At 32.7% G+C, this 27,051-nt stretch overlaps 1 protein-coding gene across 1 annotated transcript; it reads right to left on the bottom strand.

Moving 5' to 3' along the window:
- Window positions 1-24,098, bottom strand: LOC126884515 (alpha-2-macroglobulin receptor-associated protein). Its single transcript, XM_050650454.1, has 3 exons — window positions 23,785-24,098; window positions 14,675-15,101; window positions 1-669 (listed from the first exon to the last, which is right to left on the bottom strand). The coding sequence occupies exons 1-3, from the start codon at window positions 24,007-24,009 to the stop codon at window positions 188-190; spliced, it is 1,134 nt and encodes a 377-aa protein (XP_050506411.1). The 5' UTR covers window positions 24,010-24,098; the 3' UTR covers window positions 1-187.
- Between the last annotated feature and the right edge of the window lie 2,953 nt (window positions 24,099-27,051).

Genomic DNA, 27,051 nt, shown 5'->3' with positions numbered 1-27,051 from the left:
TACTATCAAAGAAAAATATATTTGGATAAAATTAAACAGTCAATAAAATTGTTAATACAAAAGTTAAGTAAATAGGTAACTAAAAAATATACATTTTAAAATCACATGCAACAGACAACCTACACTAGAAGTATTTGAGAATTTTGGCATTACGTAGATTCTTGTTTCCTTATACATACAACAATAATTATAGCTCGATATGTTTTTGCATAATTCTAGTTTCAAGATCTAGATGTATCTTCTCCACTTTTCTGGCATGCTTCTTAATGTTGTCAGCCATCAGAGAATGCGTGTCAGTTTTACCGCCTGCAATTCCAATTTTTTGTTTCTCCTTCAATTTTTCCTCGTTTAAAGCATGTTCTACTTGCAGATGTCTGAGCTTCAACAACCTATTTTCGTAGTGAAGCAATTCGGTTTTTAATGAATGAAGTTCGCTTGGTGTAAAATTGCTCTCTATAGCAACTTTCCACAGACCTTGAACTTTGGGCTCTACAAACTCTTTGCTTGCTGGACCTTTGGCTGAAAGTAAATGGAGGTGGTCAAAGCCGTCGTTGACTTCCTTGTGTTTTTCTCTTAGTAAATTAACTTTATCTAAATAATCTTTATTAGGTTCTTTTTCTTCCTGGATCTCTATTTTATTGTATTTGTCTAAAGAATCTTCAACTGCATCTAAAATATTACGGAAATTTAATTAGTACAAAGACAAATTATTTAAAACAATAAAAAGGGTAAGAGCAGAGAATTTATTGTAAACTATGATTTTTTGTTGAATCATATTTATTACGTATTTTAGTGTGATCAACTAAAATTCAGGCGAATTCGGGACAAGGCTGAAAAAATTACCTGAAATCCAGGACTTTTCAATGAAAATCGGGCCATTTTTTTAAATATACGGCATGCCTCAGACAGCTGATTCATGTGTAGCCAAGATTCATGTGTAGATCATTAAAATTTTAAAATACAGAAACGAAAAAAAGTTCATAGTTCGAGTTTCCGTAGAACTATACTTAATACCACGATATAAAATGCATGCGTTTTGGATGTGCTATTAGTATTACACTCTAGAAATGGACCGTGATAGTCGTGACGTCAAAACGTCAAAAAAAGTTTTCCAAACACGTTGTGTCTAGGTACACGCTAAAATGTACGCAAATAAAAAAGTTAAACTTCATCAAGCTAGTGACTATTTAGCGTGGGCAGTGACTGTATATTTTGATACACGCTATTTTGATATGTTTAGTGTTTGTTTGATAGAAAAATATTTGTTATGACGTTTAATTCTATAGTATTTTTACTACAAAAGCGATATTACGTAGGTCAAAATTGTTGACGTAAGAGAACTGTCAAAACATTAGAATGTGACTTTTTATTATTGTCATGTTTATTATAAACATAGCAATAATGAAAAGTCACATTCTAATGTTTTGACAGTTCTCTTACGTCAAAAATTTTGACCTACGTAATATCGCTTTTGTAGTAAAAATACTATACCTAACTTTTTTATTTGCGTACACGTTAACGTATACCTAGACACAACGTGTTTGGAAAAATTTTTACGTTTTGACGTCACACTATCACGGTCTATTGTCCCGCTAATTCAATTTGACATGGATTTTTAGAAGAATAACGTATTCAAAATTTCAAAATAGAATTTTACCAAAACATTAAAAATTCGGATGATCCGGAAGCCTTGTCCGGGACGCCGCCGGGCCACAACTTCGTAATTCGGGTCATGTCCCGTATTTTTCGGACTAGTTGGTCACACTAACCGTATTATGTATATTATGTATGAAAATTATGTTTATTGTATATACCTGAAGTACAAAAAAATACAAAATTTATAAAAAATACAAATTTATGATCATCTCCAGAAACTTGGACACACTTGAAAACTCCACCATAACACTGAATACCAAGTCCATTGAAAGAGTGAGCAAATTTAAATACTTGGGCTTTTTGAAGACTGGGCATCGGACAGGGAAGCAAAATGTCGCATTAAGGGGAACGGAGCAAAATGCAAAATTTTGACGCATGTCAAAATTTTCAATGTGTTTTAAATGTATTCATTTTTTTCGAATCCTGAGAAAACTAATAAATATTTTTGAAAAATTTAAACGCAGAATGAAAGACTGCATTATTACCGAGGGCCGAAAGTCCCTGAAACCTTTTATAATGTTTATTTTAATAAGTTACACGGGTGAAAATAAACGAAAATTTAGTGTGATTTTTAATTGAAAATATTTCATTCAAAGGAAACTTTTTATTTATTCTAAGGGACTTTCGGCCCTCGGTAATAAAGAAGTCTTTCATTCTGCGTTTAAATTTTTCAAAAATACTTATTAGTGTTATCAAAATTAGAAAAAAATGAATATATTTAAAACACATTGAAAATTTTGACATGCGTCAAAATTTTGCAATTTGCTCTGTTCCTCTTCAGCAAGCTCGACAAGCTTTCGTAAAATTCAGGAAGGTAATGATCTGTTCAGAATTCGATTTTCAACTGAGAATAAGGTTTACTAAGTGCTACGTCTGGTCGGTGCTGTTATGTGGCGTAGAGGGCTGGACACTCAAAACGAGGAATATCAACAGATTAGAAGCTTTCGAAATGTGGCTTTATCGCCGTATCCTAAAGATACCATGGACGGCGAAAGTCACAAATGTAGAAGTCCTTAAAAGAATCAACCAAGAACGCCAACTTTTCAAAATCATCAAGAAAAGGCTCACTCATGCGAAATGAAAAATACCAGTCCCTTCAACTTATAATCGAGGGTAAAATTGAAGGTAAGAGACGAATAGGATGCAAGAAAACGTTCTGGCTCCGGAACATAAGGTAATGGACAGGGATTAACGACATACAATATCTGATACATATTACAAGAAACGGAGAGTTAATGGAAAATATGCGATCGCTAACATCCATTAGTGGATTTGCATCTGAAGAAGAAGAAGAAAATACAAAACATGTACATATAATGTTGACAAATACAGCTAAGCATATTTAATATCCACCACAAGATAGACAAATATTTTTTAAACTTTTTCTTCATTTTCTTCTTTTTGTATAGACATGACTGATTTTTCAATGTGCCTCCAGTAAGTTGTCGGTCTATTGTTTTCGTAGTCTTCCCACTGATCGTTTTCCTATTGGGGAACCGTCTCTCGCCGTCCTTACCACTCTATTTATTGTCATTCGGCTTATGTGGTCACTCCATTCTACTCTTCAGTTTCTTACCCAATTATTAATGTTCCCCACCTTGCATCTCCTTCGTATATCTGTACTTCTAGCTCTGTCCTATAGTATCTTAACATCGATTTTTCAAGGTATGTCACATACCTTGAAAATTCTATTGAAAATTATCCACGCCAGAATACACTCTAAACTGGAGCTGGATATTAGTGACACTCAATATGGGTTCCGCAATGGCATGGGTACCAGAGAGGCATTATTCTCCTTCAACGTGCTGACACAGAGATGTTTGGATGTTAACCATCCTCTTTACGTCTGTTTTATAGACTACAATAAGGCGTTTGATAAAGTAAAACATGATCGACTCATGGAAATCCTAAAAAATAAAAATCTAGATGAAAGAGATTAAAGACTAATAACACACCTCTATTACAATCAGCGAGCAATAGTAAGAATTGAAAAAGAAACATCTGAAGAAATGGAAATAAAGAGAGGAGTCAGGCAAGGCTGCATACTATCACCTCTATTATTTAACGCTTATTCTGAAGAGGTAATGCGAGAAACTCTGGAAGATGAAACAGTCGGCATAAGAGTAAATGGAGTCTTAGTTAACAACATCAGATATGCAGATGATACAGTAATAATAGCCGATAGTTTACAACACCTGCAAAGACTCATGAGTAAAATAGTAAGGTGTAGTAGGGAGTACGGACTCTCTCTCAATATCAAAAAGATTAGTAAAAACAACCATAATACTAACGAAATCTTGATAGTAGAGGGCCAGCAGATCGAAAGAGTAAAAAAGTACACTTACCTAGGAACACTTATAACAGAAAATAACGACTACACTGCAGAAATAAAAGTCAGAATCGAAAAAGCACGTTCTAATTTTATAAAAATGAAAAAGGTCCTATGTAGCAAAGATTTAACATTAGCTCTTAAAGTACGCCTAACAAAATGTTACGTCTACAGTGTTCTATACTATGGAGTGGAATCATGGACGTTAAATGTAGAGACAATGAGACGACTTAACGCCTTTGAAATGTGGACCTATAGAAAAATTATGAGGGTTTCCTGGGTAGATTGAGTTACAAACAATGAAGTACTGAGAAGAATAGGTAAAGAAAAGGAAGTTGAACTTACAATTAAAGAAAAGAAGCTACAGTATCTCGGACATGTGATGCGGGGCGAGAAGTATGGCATCCTACGACTCATAATGCAGGGAAAGATAGATGGCAGAAGAAGCATCGGAAGAAGACGAATTTCATGGTTGAAGAACCTGAGAGAGTGGTTTGGATGCAGCTCGAAACAACTATTTAGAGCTACTGCCTCAAAAATTAAAATAGCTATGATGATTGCCAACCTCCGTAGCGGAGATGGCACCTGAAGAAGAAGATCGATTTTTCGAAGGGTTTTTATCTCCGTTGTTTCGAGCAATCTTTTGTCCTCTCTGCCAGGTCGTGTTTCTCCACAAAATGATGTCATACCGAATATATCCAATTCGAAAGTCACTTCTTGCAGCTGCGGACACTCTTCCTGGCGCTTTCGGTGGGTTTTTATATCTTATTAGATACGTTTGGATAATATCCCTAATTTCCAATTGGCCAATGTTACGACCAAATTTTCTATACTACTTATATGTATTTTGAATGTTCGCGTCCACTACGTATGTAAAAACACGCCAATACAATTTTCTGGAACGGATTCATTGCTATACTGCGTTTCTCGGTCACTTTGCAGTACAGACTCTTGTGAAGAACAGTGTTTGCCGCGGAATAATACCTTACCTACACCTACATTCAGCTTAGCAGCAGTACTCGAGTATTTTAAACACCCGTTTGATTTATGTAAGTTTAAAATAGATTCAATAGTAAATTGTGAGGATATAAAGTTAGCTAAAGAAATATAAAAAATTGATACCGGTACCCACAAAAAATAATTAATTGTGGACCTAATTATAGAAAATAAGGTAGAATTGTAAATATGTATGTATGTATATGTATGTATGTATGTAATAACGAACATATCTACGTTACACATCTTAAAAATATCATTAATTGGTCAAAACAAAATTATATTAACTTAAATATCTATAATTTAAACTACTTTTACATAATGCTGCAGCAAAATGATTTTTTACCGTTTACTTTTACTGTCGTCACTCTCATGACTGTTAATACTGTCGTCACTGTCACCATTGTTAATGTGAATTACAACTGGTTCTATTACTTCCATTAAATTATCGATTTCCCACATATTTTTCCCCTTTAATCACGTGATTCACGTAGTTATTCCACTTTTCTCCAAGGTTCCATAAGATTTACATAGCCCTATGCTTCGCATACTGCAAAGTGAATGCGAAACGCGCTATAGATACATTGCTATCCATCAAATCAGTGCCGCCCGTAATATTATTGTATTGTGAAACAATATTTTTGGCATTGGAACAACAATATTTTTTTCTCCTGTCTTGAAAACCTTTTCACAGATCTAGTTGGTGTAATCCAAAAAGTTGTGTAGGGCTTCAACCAGCATACTTTGAGTAACCAGACTCTGAAAAATCATACACTGTAACAACCAAATCCCCTTCTTCGCAAAAAATCTGCATCTTGCTGCCGCGTGAACATAATTAAACGTCTATGTTGAAGTTGACGCATGGAATTGCTCGGCTATCCTGTATCTAAATGGTTTCTTCTATAATTGTGTCTTCAGCAGTACCTTCGATTCTAGTATCATATATATATATATATATATAAAAACATCTCAGTACTCTTTTATATATATATATATATATATATATATATATATATATATATATATATATATATATACCGGGTGGTGAATCGGAAAACGGGCCATAGGAAACTCAATGTAAAATTCTAAACTGTTGAATTCCTGCTTCCCTAAGTATTTTACATCAAAAGTCATGGGAAACTATTTGTAGGGAACTGAAATCTGTATCGAAAACACGTGTTAAAATTGTTCTAGGAACTAAATGTACTCCAAAATTTTGCAAAAATATAATACATTTTTCAGGCCACCCCTAAAAGTCAGGCCACACGTAGTGCATGAATGTTTATGATGTGTTGCGTTTGATGATATTGATGTAAGATGTGTGACAATTTGAATTGTCAATATTTTTATTTTATGATTAAATATTTATAAACAATAAATTTTATTAAAAATACTACTACTACACTAGTAAACAATAAATATTACTTTGTAAACAGTAAATTGTATTGTTTAGATAATTACATTTTTTAGATAATAAATTCTATTGTTTATAAAGTAAAGTTAATGAAATGTACCTACTCAGTTGACGAAAAATCGCAATGTTTAATTCAGGCAATAGTGCGAGCACTGCCAGATTTTATTTAACATAATGATACACTCCAATTCAATTCCAGGTTAAACAACAATTCAAAGAATTTCAATATAATTTTACTGTGATCCTTATTCCTAAATTGTAACTATACATTTTTATTATTTAAGGAACGAATAAAAATAAATTATGATAATTTCTAAACATAAAACTATAATAAATGTTCAAACAATCCGCCATTTTGTACTAAACAGTATCCCAATCTATCGTAAAATTCTCGTCTAACATTAGCTAGAACGCGTGGCGTTATTTTTGCACACTCTTCAATAATTCTAATTTTTAATGCTTCAATATCGGTAAATTTTTGATCAGAATAAATTTTTGATTTTAGATAGCCCCAGATAAAATAATCGTTTGGAGCTAGATCTCCCGATCTCGGAGGCCACTTAATGTTACAATTAGGTCCAATCAAACAATTATTAAAGCTGTTTTTAAGGAATTCTTTAACCTCACGGTTATTGTGCGCAGGGCATCCATCCATTTGAAACCAAATTTCTTCTTCATCTGGAGCTACTTCTGCAAGTCTCGGTAAAATCTTTTCTTGTAGCAAGTCTAAGAACTTTTCTGAATTTAAATTTTCCTCGTAGAAAAATGGCCCAATAATATTGTGTCTAAATACTCCCAACCAGACATTTATTTTTCGACGGTATTGGGTATGGCTTTCAATAATGTTTTCAGGCTTTCTTGTCGACCAAACCCTATAATTTTGAACATTTGGTTCATTATTCAATGTAAATGTACATTCATCACTAAACAAAATGTTTTTTAAAAATTGTCTGTCTGCATTAGCCTTCTCTAAAAGTTCAAAACAAAATTCCCCTCGTCTCTCAGCATCTCCTTGTCTTAGTTCTTGATGACGTTGAAATTTATAAGAACGGAATTTATTCTTTTTCAAAATTTTTAATGCCGTGGAATTATGAATATTAAACTGGTCTGCAATAGTCCGAGAACTTATTTTAGGATTTTCTACTACCGCTGTTAATACATTTATTTCATTTTGATTTTCTAAATTTCTTGGTACCTCAGCAAAATTGTTTATACAGGTACACTTAGAAATCAGGGTTCCAGTATTTTCAAAATTTTGTAAAATCCTTTGAATTGTTGAATGACTTGGAATTGGTCTATCGGGATATTTTACACTAAATAAAGATCTGACAGTTCGCGCACTATTGCCTAAATATAGCAGTTTTATTATTTCTAATTTCTCCTCAACTGAGTACATTTTTGAATCAACTTTATTTTTTAAACAATAAATCACAAAATAAATAATATTTTGGCAATTCAAATAATTGTCAAATATCAGAAACGTCAATATGCCCAAACGCAACATTATGTCATAATATATTCTTGCAATACGTGTGGCCTGACTTTTAGGGGTAGCCTGAAAAATGTATTATATTTTTGCAAAATTTTGGAGTACGTTTAATTCGTAGGACAATTTTAACATTTGTGTTCGATACAGATTTCAGTCCTCTACAAATAGTTTCCCATGACTTTTGATGTAAAATATTTAGGGAAGCAGGAATTCAACAGTTTAGAATTTCCCATTGAGTTTCCTATGGCCCGTTTGACGATTCACCACCCGGTATATATATATATATATATATATATATATATATATATATATATATATATATATATATATATTATAGTTTTATCTTAGTATATATATATATATATAAATCAAGTGAAATAGAGAATGTGGAGAAATCCCCTTACGAACATCTCACACATCCAACATTTTGGGTTGGGAAAATTTTCTGAATAGAATCAAATATATATATATATATATATATATATATATATATATATATATATATATATATATATATATACTAAGGATTTCCACAGTTTTCACTGTATTCCTTCACTCAACCGTTCTCTCCAGTTCTTTCTGTCTTGCCAGTCCCCTTCCTGTAGATTTCTTCTCTCCATTGCTTCGTCTATTTCATCTCTGAAGGATCTTCGGGGTCTGCCTCTCTTCCTTTTTCCTATCGGGCTCCACTCTGTTGTTCGGTTTATCCACCGATTTTGGTCTGCTCTTCTGACATGTCCGTACCAGGTTAATCTCTTCTGTTCGATGTAGTCTATTATGTCTGAGTTCACTCCCATTCTTCTATTAATATCTATGTTATTTATTCTATCTCTCCTTGTTACTCTGCAGCTTCTTCTTAGGAATTCCATCTCTGTCGCTCTTATTTTATTTTTGGTTTTCTTATTTATTGTCCAACTTTCACACCCATACGTGAGGATACTTCTTGTCATCGTATTATATATTCTTCTTTTTTTTTGGTTTTATGCTGATGTTCTTATCCCACAGTATCGGGTTCAATTTTCGTATGCAGTCTCTTGTTTGTCCTAGTCTATTTTTTATATCTTCCTCAGTTGTTCCTTTGTTTTATATTATAAAACCTAAATACTTGTACTTATCTGTTCCTCTGATTTGTTTACCTTCGTCTATTTTCAGTTGTTTTATTTCTGTATTCTCCGTTGTTAGGTATTCAGTTTTCTTTAGGTTTATTTCCATCCCATTCTTTGTATATTCCTGTTCCAGTTTCCTCATCATAAAACTGAGGTCATCTTCGTCTTGTGCGATCACTATTTGGTCGTCAGCAAAACTTAGGGTATATAGATACTCATTCCTTACTGGTATACCCATTCCTTCGTACTTTCTTTTCCATGGTTTCAGGGTCTTTTCCAGGAATATTTTGAATAGGGTAGGGGATGTGGAGCAGCCCTGTAGTAGTCCCTTTGTCGTCTTATATGGACTGCATATTCGATTGCCCATTTTGATAGCTACCGTGTTATTTTTGTAGAGTGCCTTTACTGCTTCGTGGGACTTCGATGTCTTCCATTGCTTCCCATAGCTTGGTTCTAGGTATCGAGTCATACGCCTTCTTAAGGTCTACAAATGCCAGATGGACGGATCTATTTTTGGCCATTCGTTTTTCTATTAGTTGTTCGACCGTATAGATGTGATCCAAGCATGCTTTCCCCGCTGTGAATCCTGCCTGGTCTTCTCCGATTTTATCCTGTATATATATTTCTAATTTTTCCTTTATGGTCTTTTTCCAGTCTGCCTATAGATGATATTATGCTGATTCCTCGATAGTTTTCGCAGTTTTTTCTATTTTCTTTCTTATATATTGATGTCATATATGCTTGAGTCCATTCTGCCGGTAAGTCTTCTCCATTCAGTGCTCTCTCAAACATTTTGTGTATCATGCGGAATAGCTTTTCCGATCCGTTCTTTATCAATTCATTTGGTATTCCGCCGGGGCCTTCTGCTTTTTTGTTCTTCAGTGTTTTGATCGTGCTTTTTACCTCAGCTAGGCTTAATTCGATTTCGTCATGTGTATAGATTTCTATTCCGTCTCTTTCTACTTCTTTGAATTGGGGGCGACTTTCGGTTAGCAATTTTTTATAGTATTCTTGCCACTCGTTTTCTTTGATTTGACCGATCTTGACCTTCTCTGTCTTATTTCTTTGGAGTGACTTTAAGATACGCCATGACTCTGAATTTCTCGTTCCTCCTATGTGTTGTTCTATTTCTGTGCATGTTTTTCCCATCTTTCATTTTTTTCTTTTGCTACTTTTCTTTTATCAGTATCATCAGAAAATATAATTTCCGCACCTGAAGATAGCTGGCTACGATTTAGATTATCAGTAAAACCCGAGTCATCTTCATCGGTCGAATCTTCGTCTGTCAAAATGTTATCTGGAGATTCTATGTAAACGGCAGAAACATATCGTTATTACTTTAGTTTTCCTCGAAAGCTATATTATTATATCGAGATCTTGTTTCAAAGAAATTCATCTAAAAATAAGAAAAGTAAAAAAGAATATTGAAAACGGCATATCCAGCAAACCGCCTAGCAGTTCCATTTGGGAACACCCATATTTTTGGCGTAATTACGAAAAAACCAAAAGATGAAATATTGTGAGAACCTGTATAATTTATTTATTGAAGTTTGTAGAAAATCCTTGAAAACAATAACGAGGATCCTAGTGCAAAAGATAATAATATAAAACACTTACACGAAACGAATGTCCATATTTTGGCACAAACAAAACCAACCGTACATTCAAAAAGAAGTAACCTTGAAATGCCAATAGGCCGAATCTCAGCGAAATTTTACCTAACAATTATGCGATCCAAACCACGTGACCTCTGGTTGGCACCTTAGAATATAAATAAACAGGAAGGAGTGTGTCATATATCAACAACACCTAAAATTTCTAGCGGAACCGGCCATCTTGAACGTCTGTGGATGACTCATAAGTTTTTGTCAAGGAGGTAGAAGGTATTTGTGTATTGGATCAGCTGTGTGCATAGGCGTACCATCTGGTAAAGCTCCTGTATATGCAATCAATTAACTGAAGTTATTAGTATAATAAAATTTTATTTAACTGAATTTTCAACAAAATATATTAATACGTATTTTCTCTTGATCTATAGCTGTTTGTTTAACATCAAAGATGTAATAAAATCGTTAAGAATTTCTTTTCTTTCCTCTTTCAAAGGTACGTCACTGGAGATAGAAAGCAAATCTGACAGCTGATCGCCATTTGCAACCTCCTTCCTGGCTCGGAGTCATTTCGCATTGTACTCCTTCCTGATTTCTTTATATTCTAAGGTTGGCACACAAACTAACAAAGAGGTTATGTTTGTATCTATTTTTCAATGATTTTTCATTGTTTATCGTCGTATTTTGTCTATTTTGGATTCATTTGGATTTCGTTTCCTGTTTTTGTGAAACTCCAGATGTTGCGAGAAAGGTAGGCGAAACAATTTTTATTTACTGTTCATTTTGCCCCGATATTTATCAATAATGATGAATTTTGCAAGCAATAACATTATTTCTTTTATTGTTTTAGATATTTATTGAAGCTGAAAATAATTGGGGATTTAGATCCATACGCAATTCAGTCAGAATTGGATTTTACAGTAAAGTGCAGTCCATCAAGTTACTATTATAGATATTTATACATATCTGGTGGAGTCTCACAGTTGCTACTCTAAGCAGCAGATGAAAGCATACAAAAGCCTTCAGGCACATAAATATTTTACAGCTGGATTTGTTTTGAATGGAAAAAAAATTGTTAATGATTTCCATATTATTGTTGGAAAGGTATGCCTTTATTTTATTTATTCACCATTAAGAAATATATGGATAACAGTATTAGTGTCTTTTGGATAAATTGGTTCTAAATATTAGATTTATTTATGTTCATATATATGTATGAAACCAGACATATCGTCGTCCTAATCTGTAAACTGCGAACTCCATAATTCTCTGAAAATGATTTATTACTGCCATCTATTTGAATTACTGTCATGATTGTTCTAAAATTATATTATATGAATGTCTGATTTTAAATAAAATTTTCTCAATCATTGTAAAGAACGCAAATACTCTAATAAAAATAAATTTTTGTAGTTGAAGAATTTCCAAAAAAATAAAATATTTTTTTTAGGTGAAGCATTTCCAAAAAGCTAATGCTAAACGACTAAATGCTTGGGTGGGGTGATAGCCAGTTCTGATGACATAGCAAATGCACATTGTATGCGTATGGCCGGTAATAGTGAAGTCTGCAGCCATATTGCAGCAATCCTATTTTTAGCTGAGTATGCCCAGGGCAAGAGAGACGAAGAAGAACCCAATGCATGTACATATGTTACAGCTACATGGTTTGGAGATAGCAACATGCATTATCTGATGAAAAACTAATGAGTTTTGAAACTGTTCGGTCAGAGTGCTTGTTGCGCTCACTAAACGAACTGAAATATAAGATGGCTTTGGCATTGTGTTGCAGCGATATGAAAATGGTTATTCATTTTTAATTATAATGTACTTCTTCATCATGAGTAATTATGTATTGGTCTTTTAAATGTGTATTTATTTTTGTAATTAGTATCAACTTGTAATGATAATATACATTTATCGTTTAAGGTATGACTATGTTTTGACTCTAAAATAAATGTTTTAAAAATCGAATCCTGCCTCTTTCTGTTAGTAACTACCCATGGATATCACAAATTGTGCTTACTGATAGGTTTGTTCGTAGAACGATCAGCAACTCTTGCCAACCATCAGACACATGCGCATTCGTAGTCTATGGATGCTAACTATTAACTGCACAACGCTAACTGTTAACTGCTCATGCATCTGATGGTTGGCAGCAGTTGCTAATCGTTTGTGTCGTACTACGAACATACCTATTAGGTCTGGATCCCGTGTACCAAAAAAATTGATTAATAGCCAGCTGAAAATTTGTTAATAGCTTAACGGTGTCCAGTTGGACAAACTTTGATGTATTGTGACACTGGAACAGGGGTAGTTTTAATTGTGAAACAGTTTGGAACATCAGATTACGTAAACATCCCATATATTTTGTCGGACAGAACATCCAATTGATCTGTTACCCTTTCATTAAATTCTCATGCAAAAATCAGACTGCTATTACTAACCAACATGATTCCTGTAGTTTGACATGGTCTTCGTGTTCTACTCATTAAAATGCCCAGTTGGTGATTTTTTCACCAGTCTGGTTTTTGCATGAGAGTTTAATGAATTGGTAGCAAATCAATTGGAAGTTTTATCTGACAAATTACATAAACATTTTTAACCTGTTCCACAGTTAAAACTTCCAGTGTTCCCATACATCAAAGTTTGTCGGACTAGACACCGTTAAGCTATTAATAAATTTTCAGCTTGCTATTAATCAATTTTTTTTTGGTACGTGGGATCCAGGTCTATATGGAATAAATAAATAACAAAACAAATTCCCTGTCAAAACTGCATTTATTTTGAATAGAATGAAAAACAAAATAATATTGTTTTAACAAAATAGGGGATAAATGTTAAAATTTAGTATTAATAAAGTTTGTCACATTGGCCTAAAATTAATGTCACTAGTTACGTTAGTGTCACATATAAATAATTGTAATAATATTAGTAAAAACCATAATTCCTAGCATGAGTGCGTCCTGTTTTTTGATAATTTAGTTAGGCGAGGAAACATAAATGAGGTTCTAATAGGGCTTTTCATCGATTGTCATTTGTTTCGAGCTTCTGTTAGATGTTGTATAATCCGTGTATAATATTACTATACACGGATTATACGACATATGACAGAAGCTCAAAACAAATGACTGTGAATGAAAAGCCCTATAGAGGGAACACGAAAAAAATTAACATTATCCGATCAGCTCGACTTCCACAGTTCACTACTATACAAGTTACAGGCATGTTTTCAGCACTTAAAATCACCAAAAACGAAAAGTTTATAAAATAACCAATCTAATGAATGTCTTTAAATACTATATTAAGCTCAAAATCACGACAAAAAACAAATTAAAATTAACATTATTCTGATCAGTTGGACTTTCACAGTTCACTACTATACAAGTCACAGGCATGTTGTCAGCACTCAAAATCACCAAAAACGTAAAGTTTATAAAATAATTAATCTAATGAATGTCTTTAAATACTATATTAGCTCAAAATCAGGACAAAAAACAAATTAAAATTAACATTATCCCGATCAGTTGGACTTCCACAGTTTACTACTATACAAGTCACAGGCATGTTGTCAGCACTCAAAATCACCAAAAACGTACAGTTTATAAAATAATTAATCTAATGAATGTCTTTAAATACTATACTACCTCAAAATCACGACAAAAAACAAATAAGAAAAATCAATAATTACATTGAGTTTAGGTTAAGAACAGTTTTGTGTGCCAACCAAAGATCACGTGGTTTATCTTTGACAGGTCGATGGATTGCCTAATATGGTAGAGTCCGATGCATACGCAATTTGTTGGCTCTATATGGTACCTGTAGGCGTTAATGGGTTAATGATGACAATGTCATTGTCAACTAATTTTTACCTCTCCATACCATTGAGAATTTTACTAGACGTAATTTGCCGTATCAAGAAAGAAAAAGTAGGGATAGCCGTGAAATATTTGCCCCTGCGCTCTTAAAAAAATTTTCACATTCAAATTATTTTTGATTTAAATTGATAATATTCAAAAACTTCTTGATTTTATTCCACCTCTTTATCACGAGTTCAACAAATATATATTAAATACTTACTTCCTTCATAATCTTCGGGTTGGCCCTTCACATCATGCAATAATGAGTAATACTGATCAATTTTATCTTGATGATGTCCAAACTCCTCCCTCAAAGCTAGGAGCTCTTCTGTAGTAAATCCCGCTTTTTCGGCTTTTTCCCACAATTTATTCAGCTTCTTATCTTTAAAAATACTCTTATTAATGTGCTTGTCGCTGACTTCATTGAGTGGTTTCCATCGTTTTGCTTTTTCAACATCTGAGATATCATCAGCTTGGTCCAATAACCCAAAGTTCTCCATAATCTGTAGCAATTTTTTTCTTAATTGGGCTTCCATGGTACCATCTTTGTCCTTGCCTTCTGCTCGAAGATGCTTCCAAGTTATTTCTTCTTTATCATGAAGTTTGAGGTCTCCAAAGATGGATTTTAATTTGATATCAGATAGTCTCTAAAAAAAAGTAGGAAATTAAAATCGTTTTTAACGAAATTACACTTTGCGAAATCATGTATCCTTTTATACAGTGATGAGCGCGCTAATAACAAGCAAAATAACGCAAAAGATGGAAAACATATTAAATTGTGAGATAAAAAGAAATTAAACTAGTAGAGTTGGGAAATTTAGCGATAAAAACCTATAAATTTACATTCTATGTATTGTTCCCATCTTTAGACGTATCGGACAAGTTTGCCACTTTGACAGTGATAATTTTAGATGACATACTCCTCTGATACGTCTAAAGGTGGGAAACAATAAATATAATATAAATTTATGTTTTTATCGCTAACTTTCCCAATTCCACTAGTTTCATTTCTTTTTATCTCACAAATTAATATGTTTTGATCTTTTGCGTTATTTTGCCGGTCATTAGCGAGCTTATCACTGTATATTGCTAATGTTTCGCATTAAATATTTCAGCTTTGTTGCACAAAGTCAATAGCTCTTTAAACATACCCATACCATCTGACGATTTCAAGTAAGTATAACAAAGGAAAAGTAATTAAAATATGAGAATTCATAAATCTATTGAAAAATTACAATTATATAGGCATCATTTCCAAAATGATGTGAAGGGTTAAGAAATGACAGGGATAATTTTTAATATTTTATGTACAGGGTGTTTGGTAAAGAATGGGCCATAGCTTAACCTCAGGTTCCTGAAGGATCTATTTCCCTCTATTTGGATCCAGTTTAAACTGAAGATCAAATAACGGTTGGAAACTTGACTGAAGGTCTCAGTTTAATTGAAAAGGGCTTACAAATTTTAGAAAATATTAACTATAACAAAGATCGCATTTCTTCTACCAAACAGGGATAAAAAAATTATTAGCTTGCTATGAAGAAATTTTGCAGGAGGGAACAAATCTTTGAGTTGTCTCTTTGTTAGATTTTATGCAGCCTTCTACATCAAAATAAATTAAATTGACAATTTTATATTTGTACATATATGCTATTTTTCTTAGCTTCCGGTCCCAATTAAAAATAATTTATATACATACATACATATGCGAAATTACACCCCGACATACGATAATTTGACTTACGCGGTTATCGCTCGGTCCCACCTATCGCGTAAGTGTGGGTATTACTGTACTTCTTTTTATAATAAATGCTCATGCAAATTTTCAAAACAACTGGTCTAGCACTTTTTTTTAGATATTCCCAAAAAAGTAAGTATATGAATTTCGTACTTTTATACTAGGATAGCCCCTTAATTATTTTTATAAGCCCCTCTAGAAAGAATGACTCACTACAACTACCTCGGCACCATAATAAATGAAGAATGGACCAGCAACCAGGAGATAAGAGCATGCTTCGGAAAAAACCAGATCCACCTTCAACCAAATGGGGCCTTCTTCAAGGGCCACAACCTCTCTCTTGGTATAAAAGTAAGAATGATGTGATGCTACATCTTCTTTGTTCATTTTTATGGTGTTAAATTGTGAACCTTGAATGAAGATATGTGCAGAAAATTCAAAGCATTTGAAATGTGGTTGTATCGGAAAATACTTAAAATTCTGTGGACTCATCAAGCCATGAATGAGGAGGGCCTCAGAAGAATGAAGAAGAACCGAGAGGTACTGACCACCATCAACTCTCGAAAGTTACAATACTTTGAACACATTATGCAAAATGAATCCAGATATGCCCTCCTACCAGGAAAAATATAGGAACATAACTATTAATGACCGCAACTTTATTTAATCTATTCATTAATGATATTACCAGTTGTTTTTCCCATACAAAAGCTCTCATTTTCGCTGATGACCTTAAGTGCTTTACATTAATAAGATCTCATGATGATACTCTTGGACTAAAATCAGATATTAATAAATTATCCCAGTGGTGCTCTCTTAATGGCATGGAATTAAATGTCGGTAAGTGTTATATTATGTGTTTCTGTAGGAATCACCATTTGCTAACACATGACTATACTATACTATTAACTATCAAGCATTGCAATCATGCACACAAATCAGAGACCTAGGCATAATAGGTTTGTTCTAGCAAACAGTCAAACTAGTCAAAAACCGTCAGCAAACAGTTGGTCAGTGAGAAAACATAATACAGTCACCAGTGATATCCCCTCTAGTCGCGCTGGTCCACTATTCGCTGATGGTTTCAAACCGTTTGAAACTGATGCTAGAACAAACCTAATATTAGACTCTTCACTCAGCTTTAAACACCACATTAATACCGTTGCCCAAAAGTCTATGAAAATGCTTGGTTTCATTAAAAGAACATCTCGTGATTTCACAGATATAAATTCAATGAAAATTTTATATTGCTCACTCGTTAGATCTCATCTTGATTTTTGTTCCTCTGTGTGGTCTCCATATTATCTAGTTCATAAAAATAAACTTGATAGAGTTCAGCATACCTTTCTCAGATACGTAGCTTTTAAACAACATGTATATCGTAGCTAAACGGATATTGAATTATTATTGAATATTACTTCATTAGAAACCCGCAGAAAAAGAAAGGATTTGACAATCTTATTCAACATTATTAATGGTAATAGTAGCTGTCCCGATCTTCTGTCAAAAATTAGTCTTTTTGTACCTACTCGGTCAACAAGACAAACCCAAACTTTTCACATAAGCTTCCATAGATATAACTATACTTACAACAATTTTTTACCACGAACAGTTAGACTTGCGAATTTTCTAAATGACTTCAATATATTCTGCAATTCTGTTAATGATATAATTTCTATCACCAATTTTTAAGCTTAATAGTCTGGGCTGATTATCGGAGAATAGGCCATTTTTGGGAAAAGTTATTTACCAGCAATTTTATTGCTGGAATCGAATCGTATTATTGTATGTATTAATAATATAGGTATGCAAAGTCCGCAGATAGTGTGCTACTTTTTTTATAAACAAAATGGGGCCCGAAAATCGTATTTTTTTCAATTTTTCCTCTATAACTCCAAAGATTTTAACTTTACACCAAAAACACCCAAATAAAAATTCACCGCAATTAAATTCTGCATAGAGACGTGTTTTTCCCGATTCACGTCGACGAAAACTTTCCCCGTAAGAAGCGGGTTTTTCCAACAAAATCTTTAATTTTCAACTAAAATTTTAGATAATTTATTATAACAAAACAAAAGCAAGTCTGACATTTAATAATGCGTTAGTTCGATGGCTCTACTCGAGTTACTTGGGAACAAAAAAAGAATGAAGGAAATTGCTCCATGGGAAGCCGAGAAAATGCATTTTTTTAACGTATACCGATTTTGAACTTTGAGGGTTACAGTTTCTCCAACCTAATTTTTGATTGGAATTTTGCTATTTTTGGCAATTTTCACACGTATTATCGATAGTTTTTATTATAATAATATATGTTATGAGTATTTTAAGGATATGAAAATTGGTGTGGAGAAAGAGGACAAAAATAAAAAGGTGAAGGTTTGAAAATTATGATCCTATTGTTTATATCTTTGCCGTAAATTCTGGTCAACTTTGACCGGTTGTATCTCAGGAACTACTCATCATAATTAAGCATTTATTCTTTTAAAAGAAGCTCCCTGCCGCTGTTTTTCGAATGCCGTTTTTACAATTTAATTTAGTTTAATATTTCCCGAGATATTCTATTTGTTTATCAGCCAAAAAATTGTTTATAATTTTAAAATATTCCTGAGGCCGCTTAAATAGTCCAATTTCAATTCTGTAAAGTACATTAGATAGGTATAGTGTCTTTTTATGAAAAAATCATAGTTATTCTTATGCATCATAATTATTGTCGTTATTATAGCGACCGTAAATTTTTAATTAACAATTCAATTGTTGCTAAACTGTTCATTTAATTTCCATCGGCTTCTGGAATTATAATCTATACAAAAAGGGCTTTTACATTACCAAGTTATTTAATTATTAATTAACAATTACTTATCTAAAATTTTAGTTGAAAATTAAAGATTTTGTTGGAAAAACCCGCTTTTTACGGGGAAAGTTTTCGTCGAAGTGAATCGGAAAAACACGTCTCTATGCAGAATTTAATTGCGTTGAATTTTTATTTGGGTGTTTTTGGTGTAAAGTTAAAATCTGTGGAGTTATAGAGCAAAAATTGAAAAAAACACGATTTTCGGGCGCCATTTTCTTTATAAAAAAAATAGCACACTATCTGCGGACTACAATAATAAGATTCGATTCCAGCAATAAAATTGCTGGTAAATAAATTTTCCTTGTATTTTGCTAATTAGCCCAGAGTATAAGCTTTGATTGTTTTTTTTCAAATTCAAAATATATTTTATTAAAAAAATTGTAAACAACACACTTATAGCAAATTGTCACAATTGAATAATAAGTGTCTAATATACATACAAAATTACAATTACAACTACTATGAGTTAAAAGTTAAAATGTGTGATTTAAAAACTCATACACAGAATATGGTTCTAAATCCAATAAAATGCTTTTTATTTCAGTTCTAAATATATTAAAATTCTGTTGCAATTTAATTCTAACAGGTAATTTGTTAAAAAATTTTATACACGAATATGTAGATCCTCTCTCTGTTGCAACTAGCCTATGTATAGGAAAATTGAGCCCTACATACCTAGTGGGTATGCTGTGTTTTGGCTCAGAATGTGTAAAACTATCTCTATTCTTGAACAGGAACAGTAAACACTCATATATATAAAGCCCTGCCACCGTTAATAATCCTAACTCCCTAAATTTTCCCCTACAGGTCCTTTGAGCTTTTATCTTGAACATTGTTCTTATTGCTCTCTTCTGAGCAATGAATACTCTATCAACATCAGTTCCTCCGCGCCAGAAAATAATACCATATCTGAGCACTGAGTAGATGTTTGCAAAATAAACTGTCTTAAGGTGTTGTAAATTCAAATACTTAGACATTACTCGTAATGAATAACATGCCGTGTTGATTCTTTTGCGAACAACACACAGATGCTCTGACCAATTCAGATGTTGATCTATGTAAATACCCAAGAATTTTGTATTTGTTGATAATACAACAGTTTGATCATCCAACTCAATCTCCTCTGGAATTATCTCATTATTTTGCTTTGTGTGAAAACAAACGCAGTTAGACTTCTCGGTATTTAAAACCAATTTATTTTTTAAGAACCAATTCTGAGCTGTTTTTAAGTGATCTGAAGAAATACTCAGAAGATCCTCAAACGTTGATGCTAATATTAATAAGTTTGCATCATCTGCAAAATTTACAAGGTGAGACTCACTGCTCAGTATTTCGCTACCAAGATTGTTAATGCAGAAAACAAAAAGAAGTGGTCCCATGACACTGCCCTGAGCAATACCAAGTTGTAAATTCCCTTCTTCTGAAGAAAACTGTTGTCCTTCTCGAGTTATAATAACTTTTTGTCGTCTGTCGGTGAGGTAATCTCTTATCCAGTCCCGAGCAGGGCCACGAATTCCATATCTTTCTAGTTTGTAGATCAAAATATATGATGATCTATGCTGTCAAACGCTTTTGATAAGTCCAGGAACATTCCCAAGGAAATCTCCCCGTTCTCCCATCCATTCAAAATCTTATCCACGAATTCGTATGTAGCTGTTTCAACAGACCTTCCCTTGAGATACCCATGTTTTTTATATCGTAATGTTCTTTTTTTTTTCCTTTAACTTATTAGCTTTGTTATCCAATAGATATTGTAATATTTTGTTCTTTGTGTTGACACTGTTTATGTTTTTGCTTTTGTCTTTGTAATATTTTTTTGTAATAATATTTTCTGAATTGGGCTGCCCGTAAATAAATAAATAAAAAAAAAACATCATTAGGGGGAAAACAGAAATACAGTAGTGATGTTGAAAAAGTAACTTTTCGTTACGAAGTACTCGTTACTTATGAATACCGAAAGTAACGATTACTATACGAAGAGGCAAATCGTTACTTTGATTACTTTTACTTCGTATTCGTACCCATACCAATTGTACCAACACAGCCGTATTGTATCTACAACCGATTGATATAGGACGGGACTGGTATTCCACAAGTGACAACTAGTGTAATCGGTATGCAGAGGGCACAGATTACAGATGCCACCCTTGCCACTTGCCACTGATGTTCAGCAGATAATTTTATGATGACCACTTTAAATATTTTGGAGCTAATGTACCCGAACCACCCTGAACTATTTACAAACTAAATAAAAAATTAGGTACCTATACATAATATGTATTTAAATATTATTTAAAAATCTTAAAACAGCAGAATTTAACTTATTTTGCTCTTTTTAACTTCATTATTTATACTGAAATCTTAGTATTTCTAGATAATTAAAGAACATTAAAAAATTTTCTCATTATCAAAATTAATTGCTTCAATATCCGAAATAACAATTTTATTTCCAAATTTGGTTAAAGAGCACAGAAGAAATTAAATCCTTTTCAGATGAATCTGTACCGTTTTGGATAGACGTTCAAAATTTAAAATTAGGAGATGGAATACAAATGTTCAAAACTCAGTAACAACTTTTGTGTTTAACCAGCTTTGTATTCCTCATTCGTCAGCCAATGTCGAAAGAATTTTTTCTGCTATAAACAAACTTATGAAAAGATCAAAACCACTATGATTTGTAATAGAAATTACCACTTTAGGCCGGAAAAAATGTGGAAATGATAATGTTTCTACACTATACCTAATCAAAAACTTTAATTTTACATGCATGATATTGTTTTTATTTATTTTGTTGTTTCCCGGTTTTTTAAATTTAACCCAGTTCATTGTCAGATGATTCTTAGTCACGATAGTCTTTTCCTTCATATGCCTCTCTTTCTTTCGATCTTTCCTTTCACTAATAGTTGAGCATATTGGTACTCATTGTTTCTCAGTATGTGGCCTAGGTATGATGTTTTTCTAAATCTAGATCTAAAGTCTTAATACATAGATATCTGCATGGGCTGAAAAAAGTTAGAATTTATAAAAAAGTCATGTTTTGTTTTTTTATCATTTTTAACATAATAAATTTCATATATTCGAGCATTCAACCATCTCCTATTTTACATATCAAATCATTTGTATCCCTTACAGATCTGTGAAGGTCGTTGTTATATTGGATCTTATATACCTACTAATACAAATACAAAATATGTACTGAGAAATGTGATTCTCGATATGATTACCGCCATTACCGGTACTCAAATACAAAAGTAATCATAGTAATCAAAGTACAGTAAGACATGCCATATCTGGATCAATGTGGCGACAGACCGATCCGGATATGAAAAAATCTGGATATCAAGACCACTACTTCTTTTACAGTCTCTGAAACGGTTTCTCCTTCATACATTCCAGTAATCAACGCCGTCAATAACTTTCGTCGATAGACACGTTTTATAGATTCTATAATACATTAATTCGCCATCTTTTAGTTCTTCTTTTAGTGCGTTGTCCAACAGCAGGACTGCCTTTCTCGGTAGATTTTGGTAGATCCGGACAGCGCAGAACCGTCAAATCTACCTACCATAAAAGTCTGACGGGGCCAAATTGGCCTGTGTGAGTTATTATCGTTTTCTCGGAAATTCTACGAGTCTATCTTTTCAAATTACTGTCAGATAGGTAAAATTATATTTATGTATGTTTGTTGTTTGTTTATTGTAAATGGTTACTGTTATACTGGTACTGATCATCTACGCAATAAAGATGCAATTGTTGATGAACACATTGTTTTGCGGATAATGGAAAATCAACTGGGAAAGACAAAAATGTTATGACAGATAACTACTACACTTCATTGAAGTTGGCCAAGGCATTGCAAAAGAAATCAATAAGTCTTGTGGGTACATTGAATTGCAACAGAAAGGAAGATTTTCTAAGAGTAAAGTGTGAAAATAGAGAATTGGATATTACCCTTATATTTCAGAGCGACGAAAAAATAACACTTACTTACAGTAAGGAAAAAAGTGACAAAAATGTGATTTTGTCGAGCTTGTTACATCAATCAGTGGAAGTTGCTGCCTATGCAAAATAAAACTTTGAGATAGTAAATTTTTATAAACAAATCAAATATGGGGTTGGTGTAGAGGACCAAATGGCACGTCTTTATACTACAAAAGTTGCTTCAAGACGATGGCCTATGCACGTGTTTTATAATAGTCTTGACTTGGGAGCAATAAATGCATGGATTATTTATAAAGAGGTAACTTGAAGTAAACTAAGTCTTAGTAAGTGTATTCTTAAGCTGTGTTAAGAATTATGGGCTCCATACCTTTCCTCCCAAAATCTAGTACTACACCCAGCACACCGGTTCTACCAACAATCAGCACTGTTACTATCCAAAAATGAAAAAGAAGTCAGTTGAAAATATTTTGTAAAGGAAATTATATTTTCAATCAGTGCCACGGCTGTAAACAAGGCAATGTGTGGCAAATGTCAAAAGTTGCAAACTGTACCTATGGTGTTCCAGATGTTTTTGATTGGCATCGAATGGGTTAAACCATTAAACAATGAAACTAGAAAATAAAATCAGATTCTATCTTCTAGAGTCGATATAATTTCGATTCTAGTTTCCTTTATGGGTAGACGGATTACGGATATAATTTCTTTAAAGGGAGTTGTTATCAATTTAAAAATGTAGGTACCTATTCATATAAAGTTGTGGAAGATAACAACTTTGTATTAACTCTATACAAAACTGCCTTACCAAAACTGCTTTGGACCATAAAAGATTCAATTTGGCCATACGAAAAGGCCGATCCAGGTGCTTCAGAGTTATAGGACGTAAATCCACTGGTTCATCAACATCATCCTTATTTTTGTTCACATCGTTTGTTTCCAAATTAGCTTCTTTGGTATATTTGTTATAACACGTGGTATTGATAACGAAAACTGATAAAATAATTACACAAATTACATTTAATCCTTTCATGTTGTTTGATTTGATAGTGTATTTTAAATTACACTTAAATGTAATCGCCTGATATAAACATAACCTCAAATCGTTTTTAAGATTTATCAGATGACGTGTATGTCAAGTCAAAATAGACGTCAACGTCAAAATACATAAAATTAATTGATATTCAGTCATTCAGTACAGTATCGGATTCGCCCAAGTCAATGTATTTATCAATGAGGGAAGCAATAATTATTTACCAATATATTAAGTTGGATTTATAGTTTGACGTAGCGTAGACGTAGACGCAACGTACACGTAAGAAAGGGACTGGTAGTGCGGCCGATATGTGATACAATTGCACATTTAATGATACAAGCATATAATTTGGACCACATATACTACACATATAAAGGTTCAAATTTAGATATGAGGCCATCTCAGATTTTACCTTTTACAAAAATGGCGGGGATTCAAAATGGCGACTGTACATATGTGACTAATAGCACGATAACTTTTGAATGAGACGTCAGATTTCAACTAAATCTGGTATATAGATTCTTTTTTTGATATACAAGATGGATGTGGTGAACCAGAAGAATCGGTTTACCAGAAGTTGTGTTTTTACTGGTTGTTTATGTAAAAAATATGTTTTTTTTTTCAATTTTTTCCCTCTGTATATATTAATTTTTCAAAAAGGTAATACCGCAATTGAATAGAGCATAAAATTATTTTGTAGAAAATATTTTGAAAATTTTAGTTATGTTAATTACCACTTAATAAATGCATAATGTATCTTCACATGTACCTATGTGTGACAGATTCGTACAAATATTATAAGAATTATTGTGAATTTAATCGTAGAAGCATATAATTTGGACCACATATACTACACACATCAAGGTTCAAATTTAGATAAAAGGCCATCTCAGATTTTACTTTTTACAAAAATGGCGGGCATTCAAAATGGCGACTATACATATGTGACTAATAGCACGATAACTTTTGAACGAAAAGTCCGATTTCAACCAAAATTCTTTCACCCTGTATATATTAATTTTTCAAAAAGTTAATACCGGTGTTGAAAAGAGCGTAAAAATATTTTTAGGCAATATTTTGAACTCTTTAGTTACGTTAATTACCAATTAATAAATGCATAATGTATCTTCACATGTACCTATAAACCTATGTACGGCAGATTCGTGCAAATAATATAAGAATTATTGTGCATTTAATGGTTATATAATATAATTTGGACCACACACACTACACATACAAAGATTCAAATTTAGATATGAGGCCATCTCAGATTTTATCTTTTACAAAAATGGCGGGCATTCAAAATGAATCTGACGCACACAGGTACATCTGAAGATACGTTATGCATTTATTAAATTGTAATTAACATAACTAAAAAGTTCAAAATCTCTCGTAAAAATTATGTTTACACTCTTTTCAATGGCGGTATTAACTTTTTGAAAAATTAATATATACAGGCTGAAAGAATTGAAAAAAACAACAGATTTTTACATAAAAAATACAGTAAAAACACAACTTCTGGTGAACCGATTCTTCCGGTTCAAAACCTCGATCTTATTCATCCAAAAAACAACCTTGATGACAAATTTGGCTGAAATCGGACTTTTCGTTCAAAAGCTATCGTGCTATTACTCACATATGTATAGCCGCTATTTTGAATACTCGCCATTTTTGTAAGAGGCAAAATCTGAGATGACTTCATATCTGAATTTGAACTTTTGTATGTGTAGTATATGTGGTCCAAATTATATGCTTCTACCGTTAAATTCACAATAATTCTTATAATATTTGCACGAATCTGCCACACAAAGGTACATGTGAAGATACGTTATGCATTTATTAAATGGTAATTAACATAACTAAAAAGTTCAAAATATTTTCTAAAACATATTCTTACGCTCTTTTCAATGGTGGTATTACCATTATGAAAAATTAATATATACAGGGTAAAAAAATTGAAAATAAATTATTTACATAATATAAAATAGTTTTACATGAAAAACCAGGAAAAACACAACTTCTGGTAAACTGATTCTTCCAGTTCACGACATAGACCTTGTAAATCACAAAAAGAACCTATGTACCAAATTTGGTTGAAATCGGACTTTTCATTCAAAAGATATCGTGCTATTAGTCACATATGTATAGTCGCCCATTTTGAATGTCCGCCATTTTTGTAAAAGGCAAAATCTGAGATGGCCTCATATCTAAATTTGAACCTTTATATGTGCAGTATATGTGGCCCAATTTATATGCTTGTATCATTAAATGTGCAATTCTTATAAATATTTGCACGAATCTGCCGCACTGTGGAGACGTAGAAATATTATGTCAATTTATAAATCGACGGAGCGGAATTTTTGCGCATGAGTAGAAAGAGTGACTTAATTCAACAACATAGCCTATAAATTATACGAACCGTAAACAAACTTTGTGCTTATTTATACTATTATTTATTATAATATTTATCCGTTTTGTGTGTTACAATGGATTAGGAAGTACACGAAGGTATGCTCCTTGGTGCCGTGGGATTTCCAACTATTTTGTTTCATTTCCTGGTCTTTAAAATCTTCTTCTTCTTTTTGATTTTGGTCTCGCTGCAAGGCGATTACCAGCACGATTTATAGGCGATCTTGATGTAGTCTGGCTCTAAGCCATACCAAAATCGCTGACTATGTTCTTGTAAGAAGCTTTTGATGAGGTGTGATATAATTAAATGAGATTAATTGGGTCAGGTCTAATCTATGATTAAAACAAATTAAATGACAAATAGCAACATATAACACGAATACATATAAACAGTTGAGCCTTGCAATTTGTAAGCTTATTTTGTTAATTGCTAGAAAACGTTAAAACTTATTTTGACCTTTAAAATGTTTATTGAATTTACCTATCGTATATGTGTGGATAACCTCGAATTAAGCTAATAAACAACTCATATTTATCTGAAATATTGAAATTACACTATGATATATATTTATTAAATTAATAACTTATCATAAATTGTAACAAATAATTAACAAAATTCGAATATGTTGA

Source organism: Diabrotica virgifera, chromosome 5 (genome assembly GCF_917563875.1).
Source record: "Diabrotica virgifera virgifera chromosome 5, PGI_DIABVI_V3a".
Lineage (NCBI taxonomy): Eukaryota > Metazoa > Arthropoda > Insecta > Coleoptera > Chrysomelidae > Diabrotica > Diabrotica virgifera.
This window is presented reverse-complemented; position numbering and strand designations above follow the sequence as displayed.

Excerpts from the sequence above, each read along its gene's own strand:
- LOC126884515 (XM_050650454.1), bottom strand. The coding sequence starts at position 24,009 with ATGAAAGGATTAAATGTAATTTGTGTAATTATTTTATCAGTTTTCGTT. Across the intron at positions 15,102-23,784 it reads TATGGTCCAAAGCAGTTTTG|AGACTATCTGATATCAAATT; the intron begins GTAAGGCAGTTT and ends ACTTTTTTTTAG. Across the intron at positions 670-14,674 it reads ACCCGAAGATTATGAAGGAA|ATGCAGTTGAAGATTCTTTA; the intron begins GTAAGTATTTAA and ends GTAATATTTTAG.